Here is a 15,198-nt window from a genome sequence, read left to right on the forward strand (position 1 = left end):
CTTTCCTTGCCACTGCTGGCTTTTCTAACATATGATAACTGCTGTCTTCCGTTACAACTAATATATCAGGTGTTTCGCACACCTAAGTAATAGATTGAGTCTGAACTTCCTATGCTTTCTTAGCGCTTTTTAGTTACTTTTTAAGGATAAATACAGTTAACTGTATAGTTAATGCAAGTTTAATACGGATCTCTGATCTTTGGAAGTGATTTTGTCAGGTAAATACATCAAGTCACTACAATTTTAACAGTCTGATCTGACTAGAAATTTTAGGTATACAGGAACTCTCAAGAAGCGTTAAGTAACATATTTGATACCAAGTTACAAGCATTCAAACAGTTCAATGAATGAGTGAGTGAGTGAATAAATATCCCATCTGCATTGGTGCCGATACTGAATATCAGTTATTCAAGCTGAGGACAAGGAGAAGTTGTTTGGATAAGCTGACCTGCCACCTCTTTCTTTGCTTGTTGCCTTGTGGGCTTTATTACATCAAATAAAAAAGGGCTTAATTGGCTGGATCCAGGCAATGATAAATACTTTCCTTGCCCATCATGTATGTGTTTCCTAATTGCCTTAAAAACAACAGAGATTCTGAAGAAACCTACATTGACTAAAGATTATGATTATAATTATCAGCCAGTTGCTAAGAATCTCATCCTGGGAAGTTGCTCAAGCATGTATAATTGCCATTTTGAATTAATATTTAATGAGATTAATTTTCTAGACTTATTTCAGTCTCCTTCAGGCCTAGTTTTGGAATTCAACCTACGTCGGTTTTCTGATGGGTGGCATGTTCTAGGAGAATGCAGAGAGTATGGACCTATTAGTTACGTACTGTATATATACAGTACACCCATAACACTATTCTGCTTTGGGAAAGAGTAAGAACAATAAGCCAGTAACACTAGGCTGACCATATCTCCTTGAGACAAAAATGGGACATTGGGATGGCAAAACGGGACGGGGTTAAACTTATGTAATATTCCGTATTCATGAAAAAGTAAGATGATAAAAAGGGTTTTAAAGAGTTTTTAAGATCCATTTGCTGGTCCTTAAACAGATTACTGTTTATATAAAAAGATTTTTGTTTTCGTTAAAATGAAAAAGTTTTATTACATGAACATATTGAGCCAACAATTATTCTTCAGTGACAACTCATACAAAAATTTAGCTAGAGGTAGAGGGGGACTGTATTTTATCGCTTTCACTATCGCCATCATGTCTCATAAACGAACTGATGTTTTTAATTGAAGCCAGAGTCTTTTCAGCATTCTTATATTTCTGGCCACATAGATGTTGGTTGATGTCACCTCTACCTCCATGAGCAATGGAAAAATGGATATTACAATGTTGGCATACCACTTTTGTTCCATCACTGCACAGTTTGTCCAGTTTAATAAATTTGAATTCCTTCTGGAGATTGTCATTAAAACTGCAGGTTCGCCTCTTTGTCTCTGGCATTGCAAGGGTAGACTTCAAGCTATAAAAAAATATGAGTCCAGTTCACACGAGGTGCAAGGCAAGGCTTGAGTCCAGTCCACACTAGGTACAAGGCAGGCAGTAGGACCGGCACGGAAGCCGGCAGGTTCAGGCACGGAGCTCCATCCCCGTAGCCCTTGGAGGCAGCGGCAGAGATTGGAGGCGGCGCAGGAAGGCAGGCTGGGGCGGCAGGGCAGGACTGGAAGCAGTGGTGGGCAGTGAAGGTGCAGGAAGGCAGGCTTGTCTGGTGGTCCGGCTGTGCGAGGCTCGGAAGGTCTTCCCGGTTCTGGATTCGACTGGAGTCAAGAGGCGAAGTCTGGAAGTTGAGCCTGAAGAACGGTTGTCCCCAACAACCCATTCCTCTTTTTTCCGTCCTTTGATTCTTTTTTCTTCGCTTGCTTTCTTTTTGGCGCTCTTCCCAACTGTCAAGCTGAGCTTTGTTGCAACTGTTCTGCCGTTGCTGCAGAGCTCAGCACTTTTCCCGCCGTTGCTGCAGAGCTCAGACGGCATTCTAACAATAACGGCTCCACCGTTTTTTAAAAAACGGGACAAAATTGACATTTATATTAAAACGACGGGACAGTCGGGAAATGTTAAAAAAAATGGGACTGTCCTGTTCAAAACGGTACATATGGTCAGCCTAAATAACACTAAAAATGTGGGATAAGAAAAAGAAAAGTAAATATAGCTAACCAGTTTACACCAGCACCATTGACTATTCTTCTTCATACCTTTCTGTCTTTGCAAACCATCCTTGTTTCCATCATGTCCACATGCCATTTTATATACAGGTAGTCGTTTAGCAACCACAATGGGGACTGGCAACCCAGTTGTTAAGCAAAGCAGTCACTAAGTGAAACTAACTGTTCTTACAATCTTACTTCAGCTTTCCTTTGCTTTCCTGTGAAGGTTGTAAATGCGAAGATTGGCCACAAAGTTCCTTATTCATCACCGTTGTAACTGTGAATGGTCGCTATATGAGGCAGTTGCTAAATGGGGACTACCTATATCACCTTTTGTTCTTTAAACTTCTCACCTTTCTTTTTGGCGATCTCAGCAATTCCACCCAACCATAACTTTCTCAGTCTTCCTTTTGTTCTTGATCCTTTTAATCTTGCTCTCTCTAATCTTTAATCTTCCTTCATTTTCTTTTGCAGTTGATCCTCATTCATTCTCTCTATGTGAACAAGCCAGTTCAACATAGTTCTTTCATACTGGTTATTCATTTTTGTATTCAATCTATGTTCAACGTCTATTCATTCTTGATTCATTGTCTTTTTGTTCTGCCATACACACTTATGAAACACCCATTTTCACTGCATTCAAGTTTTTGTTGCTTTTGAAGTGTCCAATTCTTTTTCCCTTATAGCAAAGTGGGGAAAAGCACATTATTATGCACAGTGGTTTTAGCTTCTTTTGACAAACATTATTTGCAACAGACTTAACTACCTTTCTAGAAGCATCTTATTAATTCTTGTGGACATATGAATTGCTTTTTAATACAGGACTCCTAGAAATAACACCAGCTTTTGTATTGATATTTTGATATTAGGGATGTTCTTAATTGGTTTTGATCTGATGTGATTAATGCTTTCAAGAGCAAGCACAATGCATGCTCTTGAAAGTGATTCAGAAACTCTAGCCATTTTTAATAGAAGATTATTGCTAGATAAAATCAATTGAATTATATGAAAAACTGCATCAGATGGTTTCCTTCTGGGCTAAATTCAGAATGTTGGTTATGATTTGTAGACCTCTTCAGAAGTAAAGCATTGTCCCTCTATAACATCTTTATTAGATACCTTTCTAAAGCTCTCCTAGTGTCGAAGATATAATTGAAGTTTACTGAACAAAGGGCTTTCAAAACAGTGACATTTTGACTGTGGAATATTGAAAGCATGCTTTCCTGGTACTTGCTTTAATGTCATTTTAGTATCAAGTGATTTCTTTTTAATATATTCTCCATCCTTTTAGTTAAGCTATATTTATCTCTGTTGATTATCTTACATAGCTCTTTTTTAGATTTTTTTTGGTTTTTCCTGCCTTACTGTGCTTTATGGGTTGTGTTTTAAGTAATACTGGGAATTATTTGAGAATTCGGTAGAAATCCATTAAATAAATATGCAGAAGTGTGTATGCGTGTGACCTGTTATTTCCAAAGGCTTGCCAACCAGGACTGAAAGGGGCAAGGGAGGGTTCTGGCAAATGTTTTTAATTTTTCTCCCATTCATATTAATATGAAAGAATTTTCTTACGCTAAGATTGTTGTGGGTGAGGCATCTCGGATCAGAGTCCTGTACCAGAAGCCTTTGGAAACAGCAGCTACAAGACCACTCCGACATGGTCCCATTATGCTTTTTCCAGGGTAATCCTGTACCTGCAAAGTATTACATGGGCATAGTGATAAATTTTGTGGCATATAGGAAACCCCACAGACAGAGATCTTTTCTTCTTCACTGTAGTCTCCTTCAGGTAGGACTGTGGTCTATGAAGAAATAAACAGTAAATGTATACACAGTTTTCATTAGATGAAAAGTATGTGATCTGTGACCTACCAAATATTCCTAAACTTCCATGTCCCTCAGTGGATTGGAAGTGACTGGCTGGGCTTGCTAGAGTTGCAGTTCAACATCTGGATGTCTGTACAAGTTGTCATCCCTATTTTATGCTTTTATTATAAATATACTTCATACAGATGGCTGCATTGTGTAGGTGGTTGTTGTTCTCCCACAATCTTGGTTTTTATTTAGGTTTAATTGTTTTTAATGGTTGTTATACTGTTTTTAACTGTTGTTGGTTATACACTACCTAGAGTCACATTTATGAGATGGACAGCTATATAGAAGTGATTGAAAGATAGATGGATAAATAAATAAATTTTAAGTACTGTATGTAGATTTTTTTGGACTATTAAGCTTGCCTTGAAGGCATCTGTCTCATTTTCAGCTTTTACCTCTCTGGTGGCAGCATATAAGGTAAAGGTAAAGGTTTCCCTTGACGTAAAGTCCAGTCGTGTCCGACTCTAGGGGGCGGTGCTCATCTCCGTTTCTAAGCCTTGGAGCCGGCGTTGTCATAGACACTTCCAGGTCATGTGGCCAGCATGACGACACGGAACGCCGTTACCTTCCCGCCGAAGCGGTACCTATTGATCTACTCACATTTGCATGTTTTTGAACTGCTAGGTGAGCAGGAGCTGGGATTAACAACGGGAGCTCACCCCGCCGCGCGGTTTCGAACCGCCGACCTTCCGATCGGCAGCTCAGCGGTTTAACCCGCAGCGCCACCGCGTCCCTCGGTGGCAGCATATAGGATATTATTTTTCTATATTCTCATTTGGAATTTATTACTACTGTGTAAGTCCTAATCCTACCAATGTCATTTTAAAAGTACCTAGGACAATGCTTTAAGATGTAAGTTATTTAAAATTGACCATATCATTTGTGGCTTGATGTACTATAGCAGCCATTCCCCACATTAGAGAAAACTGGGTACTTTTTTCTTTCCTTAAAAGTCCAGTAAAAAGTTTCTATTCTAGCATATGTGTCTCTCTCCCTCCCCCTCCCTCCCCCCTGATCTTCAAGATAATCTGATCCTGAGCCATGATTTTGTTCATCAAGTCAGTGGTAAAATAATTTGTAAATGAATGAGAAGAGGTGAAGAAATAAAATACGATCCCATGGTCGCCCTTAAACCATGTTAGGGCCCTGTGAATATTACGTCTGCTATTAGCTTGGGTCAGCCTTCCATCCTTCTGAGGTCAGTAAAATGAGTATCCAGCTTGCTGGGGAAGGTGACAACTGGGGAAGGCAATGGCAAACCACCCTGCTATAGTCTGCCAAGAAAACGTTGCGAAAACGGCATCCCTCCAAAGAGTCAGACATGACTCGGTGCTTGCACAGGGGACCTTTCACCTTTCACATTAACTTGGGTAAGCTTTCTATTTCATTTGCTTTTCCTTTTGATTTCCAGTTTTGTGCCAGGGAATCTAGTAGAGTTTAGACAGAAAATGCATTTTATTCTGAGCCCAGAACATCTGAAATTGACATTCTGAGTTTAGAACATTTTATACATGCATAGCACCTGTACTTTAGAAAAACTATGCTTACAGTGATGCTGGACTCTGCAGGTAAAACCTTACAGCCTGGCAACATTCTGGAAAATACTGCTGGGTTGACTTACTTTCAGTGAAGAGACCTACACTATTTTGACTGTACAGGTAGGATTTTTTGTTGTTGTTAAGATCAATGGACATGGTCTTACGTGAAGCTTGAATAGAACATTCTTCGCTCTTGCTGTGGAATTAACATTTTTGAAAATTTTCTGCCAATTTGTGTAGGTTTCTAACTGTCACTAAGTGTGATTCTAAGCAGCATTTGTAAATTCAAGTCTTTCTGTGCAGAGACAAAAGCAGGGACCAGCATGTGTGAAAGAAATATATCTCTACATGGATTATTCATTGAGTTTCTAACATTATCATCTTGAGTATCGTGACTACGTTAGTGTTTGAAGTTTCAGGTATACAGAGAAGATATCAAATTGCAGATTCAATTGTCGTTAAGAGGATTGTCCCATACATGGCACGGTATCTATAGTTCTCTCCTGGTTGAGAATTTTATTAGTACCTGTTAGTTATTCCATCTATTGGTCATTTTACATGGTAAAAGACATTGTAGTAGTTGTAATTATGAGCACTACCTCCCTGGGGGACTTTTCAAGAGAAAGTGTGAGCATTTCTTGAAACAGTATTATGAGGATATTAGTGATATGTATCTATTATAAAATATTAAGTATCTGAGAGTAGAATAGAGTTACAGGGTTTTAACCCTGAGATAGTAGGCTTTAAAAACATCTGTGTCTGTGTGTGCATGCACCTACATATGAACAGGAAGATCGGCAATAGTTAAAGATTTTTTTCAGGAAAATAAAGCTGCCCCTTAAAATTAACATTTTGAAATATATTCTTGCATTTTTTTTCTCTTTCCAGCTAGATCATTAACAATCATTTACAACAAAGTAAGCCCACTAGGAAGAGGATGAACACACAGAGCCAAATACAAGGGCCAATAATAATAATAATAATAATAATAATAATAATAATAATAGAAATCATCATCATCATCTTTGTGTATTCCAGACAGAAGAAACTGTAATACGGTTTCAAATATTCAGCAGTTCTGTTTGGATCTTTAGCAAAATACTTGACTGTTTAGTCAAACTAATTATATTTAAAGCTGCTGGATGTTTGATGCTGTTGTGTTTTTTTGTTTTTTATGTCTATGGAATTATGAATAACTAACTACTAGACTTCAGTGCTATTTTATGCCTATGGTAATATTCTGGCACTTCTAGTTGCATTAATCTTTGAGTGGACATTCCATTCTCTCTCTCAATTAGAATAGTCTTGGAATCCATTTTGTTTCATTTGTAAATACATATTTAAACATTTCTACAGACTTTCATTTATAATGCATAGAAATTACGCATGTTTCAGATTGTAAACACCTATAGATCTGTAGCAGTGGGGAAAAAATCCAGATGCTTAACTGTTACACCTGAAAAAACACCTGGGATAATTATTGAGAAAAATGGGATATTTCTTGGATCACGTACCAAAGCATACAAGCTCCTAAGGACTGGGGCAAGCTGCTGTTAATGGGCATTGCACCTGTAATTATGCACAGAACTCCAATAAAAAGGCTATTGAAGTTTTTCCTGTGTGTTAGTCTAAGTTCCAGAAAACTGTTGCTTTCAATGCAACAGACCAATACAGATTCCATTAATGACTTGACTTTTTAAGCCTGCATTTTTATTATATGACATATATCTAAAATGGAAGTATGATAAAACAATTCAAGTCTTTTGAAGCATGTTCATATTCTTAACCCTACTTTTAAAAACTTCCTTTTGCAGGTAAGTATGCAGAAGATATCTTCGGCGAGCTTTTCAACGAGGCACATAGTTTTTCTTTCCGAGTGAATTCCTTACAAGAACGTGTGGATCGTTTATCTGTCAGTGTTACACAACTTGATCCAAAGGAAGAAGAGCGTGAGTTTTTACATAAATAGTAGATGCATAATTTTATGGCTTGTACCAGACATGGTTACCATCAGTAAGTATTGCTACTGAAAACAGAACAAGTAAAAGCAGTTTTCAGTATTCCTCTGAATAATCTGTATTCTTGGAATGAGAAATCAAGCTTCGGTTAGATCTGTCTGAAAGCAGATTTCAGGAGATATTTGCCATGCTGATTCATGAAACTAGCTGAGTGTCCTGCAGAAGGCTAACAAATACTGATATAGTTGATTTGTGACAGTTCCTTTTTTATATGAAATCTTTATTAATTTATTTAATAAACATAGAATTACATACAAACAAAAATTACATACAAATAAACATAGAGTTACATACAAACAATAATACAATACAAAAAAGAAAAGAAAAGAAAAGGAAAGGAAAGGAAAAAAAAGGAGAAGAAGAGGGGGGGGGAAAGGAAAAAGGAATATATATATATATATATATATAAAAATAAGTAAATAAAAAAAAATAAAAATAAAAGGGAGGGGGAATAAGATGAAAAATAAATAAATAGAAAGATTAGGGTTTCCAACTTTCTAGACAGTACAGCTTAGTATCCTAAAGTATTTTTTTTTCTTAATTCTCTAAATTACCTTCATTAATTCTAATAAGAGATTAAACAATTTGCTATCTATATACTATATATTCATATTAACTTTTTGTGTCCATTCCACATATTTGAAAAAAGGTGTCCAATCCTTTTGAAAATCTTCCATATTTTTATCATTTAGTTGATCTGTTAGTTTTGCCATTTGCACCAAATTTAGGGATTTAAGTATCCATTCCTCCACAGATGGGATTAATTATTCTTTCCACTTTGCAGTGTAGAGAATTCGGGCCGAAGTAATCAAATACAGTAGAAGTTTTCCATAGTTTTTTTCCAAATCTTTGTTCATAAAGCCCAATAAATAGAGTTCCGGTACTTTATCAATATTAACTGCCAGCATTTTACAAATTATATTATGTATAGATGACCAAAATTTTTTCGCTTTTTTACAGGTCCACCACATATGGTATAAAGTTCCAATTTCTTTTTTACATTTCCAACAGACATTTGACGTATTTTGAAACATTTTCGATAATTTTTCAGGGGTGGTATACCACATATACATCATTTTGTAAAAATTTTCTTTTAAATTATAATTTGATGTAAATTTTAATCCCTTAGTCCACATTCTTTCCCAAACATCATATTCAATATTGTATCCAAATTTTTCTCCCATTTATTCATACATTGCTTAATTTGTACATTTAGTATTCTCATTTGTAATAACATTTTATATATTTTAGAGATCATGTGGTCATTATTAGCATAGATTTGTTCCATCCCACCAAGATAATTTTTTTGTAAATTTGTAACTTTTAGCATCTATTTTAAATTGTTCTTTTAATTGAATATATGTAAACCAATGACACAAATATCCTTCATTTTCCAATTCTTCTCTTGTTTTCATTGTAAATTTAGTCCCTTCAAATTTTATTAAATCCGAATATTTTAGCCACTTATAGTTTCCTATTGTTTCTCGCCTTACAAAAGCTTCTTGTGGGGAAATCCATAGTGGTATTGTCGATGTTAGAGTAGGTTTATATTTTCCCAAATTTTAAGAATAGACGATCTAATACAATGATTATTAAATGTTTTATTTACTTTCAATTTGTTATACTATAAAAAACCCTGCCATCCAAATTTTAAATCATGCCCTTCTAAATTTAGTAATTTATAATCTTGTAGGGTGATCCATTCTTTTGACCATAATAAACAACATGCCTCATAATATAGCCTAAAATCAGGAAGACCCAAGCCTCCTCTTTCCTTGTCTTCTTGTAGTAATTTAAATTTAATTCTTGGTCTTTTCCCTTGCCAAATAAATTTTAAAAGATCTTTTTGCCATAATTTAAAAGTTTTATCAGTTATAAATATTGGAATAGTTTGGAATAAAAATAACATCTTCGACAGAATATTCATCTTAATTGCAGAGATTCGTCCCATAAGTGATAAATTTAATTTTTCCCACCTCGATAAATCTTGTTTGATTTCCTTCCATACTTTAACATAATTATTTTGAAATAAATCACTAGTATTGGTTGAAATCTCTTTCCCTAGATATCTAACTTTTTTGACACTATTAAATCCTGATTTAATTTCTAATACATTCTGATTATTTTGTGGCATATTTAAATTTATCATCTTCGTTTTTTGATTATTTATTTTAAAACCGGCTAATTCTCCATATTCTTGTAGTGTCTTTAATAAGTAATCAGGTGATTACTTAAGGTATTAATTGAGGTTATTAATTGGATAGATGAAGAAACTGAAATTTGATCCAAAAATATAAGTGGTGGTTTTCTGTTTCATGATTGCAAAAGCAGTTAAATATGAATATATTACTATTCCACCATAAAATTATCTTCATGACTTGGGTGTAATCCTTGAATTGATAGTGGTATTTACGAGTCCCTGTAACCAGCTTTGACTTGGTAGCCACTGTGTGCCCATTCCTGGAAAAGACAATTTTGCTATGTTATATTGAAGTTTATCAATATACAGGTAGATAGATCCTCTGTATAGTGCTCTGGGCTCCTTCAGGAGGAAGCACAATATAAAAATAATAGTAATTGTAATAATTTGCAATAGGAAGTCATAAGTCAGTGATATTAGCAGTGATATGGTGAATGGTGACTTGTGATGAGATTTCTGAAAAATTGTGTGACATTTTGAAATCATGTACTCCTGTGGTTATGGTAGATTTTCTGGAAGGGTGAGAACAAGATGAGAAGAGGCAGGCAGGCAGGCAGGCCAAAATGAATGAGAATGGTAACTGGAACACCATCCACCCAGAGGAAGACAAAGTATGAGTCCTGTATTAAAATATTAATCCCCCAACAAAATGGAAATAAGATGTAAGTAGGAGGGGGGGGATGTAGAAGCTGACTGGAATAGAATGAGAAAGATATGCAAGCAGGAAGCATGAAAAAGGATGCTTAGTGGAATGATGAAGTGAAAGAGACTGGGTGATAAAAATGCATATAAGAGAATTATTATTGCAAAATGAGGGCTGGAGAAGGATATTATACAATGTATATACCTGTATAGAGAAAACTATAGTTGCAAAGAATGTAGTCAAAGAGAAAGGAAATATTAAATGAAGCACTGAAATCGCAAAATGATTTTCTTGAAAGTGGGTGAAAATGACTAAAAAGGAGCCTTTAGAAGAGTGAATGGAATTCAGAACAGAAGTAATAAAATAATTTTGGATGAAACTGAAGTGGGGGAATACTGAAGAAGCACTTTAGTGATATATTAAAAAATGTAATTGAAACAAGTGCTGAAAGAAAGTAAAAAATATGAGAATGTTGAAAAGTGGCAAGGTGGCAGGTGTAGATGGCATATCTGAAGAAATCTTAAAATATGGATGTGGTTTGCCTATGAATCAGCTGTGTAGTGCTTGTGTGAAAGCTGCATCCATTCCATACAATTGGAAAGATGCCATTATTGTTCCTTTGTACAAGGAAAAGGTAAGAGTGAATGTAGATCTAGAGGGATATTTATTAAGTGTGCCTGGGAAGATATTTGGCAGAATACTGATTAATTGAAAGGGTACAAGAAGCAACATTTAAAATGCAGTGTGGCTTTGTGCTAGGCAGAGACTGCACAGACCAGATTTTTGCTCTCAGCAACTTGGTGAGAAATATATGTATATAAGCAAGGAAGTTTATTGTACATTGTTTTTTTAAAGAAAGCATCAAAGAAAATGAATAGGTTTGAATTATGGGACTTAGTGCAGATACGGAGTTGACGGTTGGTTGCTGAATGCGATAAACACAGTATACAATACATAGAAAGTTTAGCAGATGGTTCAATATTCAGGGAGTAAGGCAAGAATGTGTGATGTCTCCTTGGTTGTTTAATGTCTGTGTAGACAAATACTTAAGGAACGGTTATGATGAGTTAGAGGGGGTTAGTTAAGGACATCAGTGTATTTCTCCATGCTGATGATGGCATGCTGTTTTTTGAGAATCCAGATTATTTGCAATAAATGTTAGATTGTATAATGCAGCAAGGTGTATGGGTCTGCAAATCAATGGATCAAAGACCAAAGCAATCGTTTTTTATAGGAAAAATGGAGCAAACAACTACATGTTACACATAAAAGATGAAAAATTGGAACAATGTTTACTGAAATTATTGTATGCCTTGGTAGAATAGTTAGTAAAGATGGGGAAATGGATAGAGCAGTTTTAAGACATGGTAAAAGCTGGTAGAAATATAGTGGGTACTGTGTGGTCTGTTTTAAGGAATGAATGTCAAAAGACGTGAAAAGACTGTATATTAAGAATTACAATTCTGCCTATAGAAGTATTATATGGAAATACTATATGTCAGAAGAAATGTAATAAAAATAAGTTGATTATAATGGGGACAGATTAATTAAGTGCATGGTGCAACAAAAAGATAGGTTCAAGAATGAATGGTGCTAAATGAATGTGGATTGAATAGAAAAGTGAGGGGGCCATATGAAAGAATTATGTTGAGGTAGTTTGGTCTTATATAGATAGTGAATGAGGAGAACAAAACAAATATATGAAAGAAAAGTGAATGGGTGAGAAGGAGGGGGTAAACTGAGAAAGCCATGGCTGGATGGATTTGATGAGCAGGAAACTATGGGAATTGGGAATTGAAAGTTAATCAATGGTGCTTACTATCTGCAGATTTTTAAGCACTTTAAGGTAATTTCTGTAAATATATTTTCAGAAAGATTGTTTGGGTTTAGCCGAAATCTGATCTGGATATCACTGTGAGCTGGTTACTCAAGAGAGTGTACCAGTGAAATTTTAGCCATTCTGTAAAAAAACAAAGAATTTAAAGAAGTTTCCATTGATGTTTGAAGTATTTATCCACCCCAAAGATGGAAAGAGGGTTGAAAAAAATGAAACAAATTAGCAAGATTTCTCTATGTATAACAAGTACAATAATTTTAATGACAAAAGTATAAGAGAGGAACATTTACAATATTTTGCATTATTTATGTGCCAAGACTTCCAATACCAAACTGGCATAGCTTCATTCAAACCCAGGACTATTTTAATCCATCTGCTCTCTTAGGAATGTATGGACATTTTCAGTGAAGAGTTTTAGAATCAATAAATTCAGAGATAGAAAGCATTAGAAGTACTTTAGTCCAACCAGTTATCATAGCCTTTCCAATATTATGTTCTTTTGGATGTGTTGAACTATAACTTCTGTTACACCTAGCCAGTATGGTCTGCTAGGAGGCACTAGTTTGAAGAAGCCCAATTTACTAGTTCCCTTCAGATAAAACCAAATGCCGTACAGAAAATTGCCTTCACAGAAAGTAATCAGTTTCATTCAGTTTCATTAAATATGCAGTTATAGATTAAGACACATGTATTATTAATTAAATTCAATTAAATAAATTATAGGCAGTAGAAATGTATGTGCAATTTTGTTAACTACCTGAATTTATAGTCAATATTAGATGTAAGCCACATCTGAAGAACAGGAACATGGTTGATAAATTACGTAGTAGCGCATACATGCTTTTTTCCATTATATTATTCTTTTGTTGCTTGTAGTTAATTATTCATTTGGAAGGTATCTTTCATCAGCAAAATATATGGCATTATAAAGAATCCACTCTGCTCAGCTTTGAGGAAACAATTTGCAAAAAATCATTGATGACAGTAGTCTAACTTATATGTTAAACTCTTAACAAAATATTGCATAAAAATAACTTACTAAAGTGATGGCAGCTACTTAGAAAATTCAGACCACAGTCAGAGAATCTGCAGCAGCTTGTTCTACAAATCCTGTCAAGCTGTTTATTTCCAATTTCAGTTGCTCAATTTTTCTTGTCATAACAACTTCTAATTTCAGAATGGTTACAGCCTCACTTCCACTAGGTGTATTGAGTTCAGAATACTCCACTTTACAGAATTATAATTATCTATTTAATTGACTATGTAGAAGCATTCAAAGGGGTTGCCCTGCAAAGCATGTTGTTGTGAGTTTGACATTCTTCTCCTTGAAGCATTAAAGGAGACATGTCCTCCAGAAGGCTTGGCATAGCTGTTTTGAAGGCTTTCCCAGTTATTTACTATGTGTATATGTGCACAAGACTTCTATTGAGATTGAAGTGAAATGAAGCAATTGGATATGCACAAATATACCAAAGCAATTAGGGAACGCCTTTGACATATGCACAGTGAGCTTCCAGAGAATGTGGCTGCTTTAATGCTCCTAGGAGGGATATTTTGCAAAATGCTCTTCAGATGCTTTGCACAACCTTAATTTTTAATGAGCTGACCTTAACAATTTCTATGCCCCGTTTTTTCTTACAAAGCACAAACTTTCAAGTAAAGTATGACCGTCTCTGAATACTTGAGATTAATAACTGACTAACTATATAAAAACTAATCTTCTCTTCAGTTTCACTGCAAGATATAACAATGAGAAAAGCTTTCCGAAGTTCCACAACTCAAGATCAGCAGCTCTTTGACCGCAAGAGTCTTCCAATCCCTTTGCAAGAGACGTACGATACATGTGAACAGCCACCACCACTCAACATCCTTACCCCTTACAGGTTATCATTTCAAAAATATTTACCATGTGTTATATTATGCATTTACTGTTTATCTCAGGTAATTATTCTCAAGCATCTCTAATCCAATTAGGGGATTTCATTTGAGATCTCAATTCTTTTTCATCAAAAGTGACACAATTGTTTCTGTACAACTTAAATTTCACCATTTTTGTTTTGGGGTTATTATTAGGGCAACTGATGATTCTAAGATTACATAATTGACTATCTAGATTACCTGCCTTGTATTTGTTTTATTATTCATCATGATTATATTCTTTTATAATACATAGGCAATGATTTATACGTATTCCTGGTCTAGCTAGTCCTGTACTGCCAATGTTTAGGGAACTGTTTTTTTCCAGGAGTTCTCCCTGCCTTACTTGGAGATACCAAGATTTAATTTTGAACTTTCTACTTAGAAAGCATAAGCACAAAGCTATAATGGTAATATCTTGTCACACTTGAGCTTGTACTAGAGATTGGATCAAGTCCTTTGATTTATGTACACAGAATGCTCTTTACAGCTACTAAAAAATCTTGTAGTCATCTCTAGCCCAGGCTATTGATAAAGTGTTTAGTTTGTGGTGTGCTGAAGAAGAGGAACCTCTTTCTGGCATTAGAGAGCATGCAATATTTAACAATATTTGATTAATTTGCCCCTGAGCATATTTTGAGTGCATTTCCCTCATTATGGAGCAACTGCACATGGTTTCATTCCCAAGTGCTGACTTTTTTCAAGCCACCTGATTAGAACTTTGAACCAGAAATAACTCTTCAAACAATTTATGTACTAACAAATGATTTCTATTACTTTAACCATTTCCTTATATTTTTAATATATGACTTTATATATTAACTGATGTTTAAATCAGTGCATAATATTTTGCAATGAGCTTAGTGGCGCTGCGGGTTAAACCGCTGAGGTGCTGAGCTTGCTGATCGGAAGGTCGGCGGTTCAAATCCGCGTGACAGGGTGAGCTCCTGTTGCTAGTCCCAGCTCCTGTCAACCTAGCAGTTTGAAAACATGCAAATGTGAGTA

At 35.4% G+C, this 15,198-nt stretch overlaps 1 protein-coding gene across 1 annotated transcript in view; it reads left to right on the forward strand.

Annotated features, from left to right (window-relative positions):
- WASF1 (WASP family member 1) overlaps positions 1 to 15,198 on the forward strand; it is a 51,013-nt gene that overhangs the window by 28,382 nt on the left and 7,433 nt on the right. The window contains exons 3-4 of the mRNA XM_063311244.1: positions 7,393 to 7,527; positions 14,006 to 14,159. Coding sequence (XP_063167314.1) covers positions 7,393 to 7,527; positions 14,006 to 14,159 — 289 coding nt within the window. The remainder of the gene's footprint in view (positions 1 to 7,392; positions 7,528 to 14,005; positions 14,160 to 15,198) is intronic.

Source organism: Candoia aspera, chromosome 1 (genome assembly GCF_035149785.1).
Source record: "Candoia aspera isolate rCanAsp1 chromosome 1, rCanAsp1.hap2, whole genome shotgun sequence".
Classification (NCBI taxonomy): Eukaryota; Metazoa; Chordata; class Lepidosauria; order Squamata; family Boidae; genus Candoia; species Candoia aspera.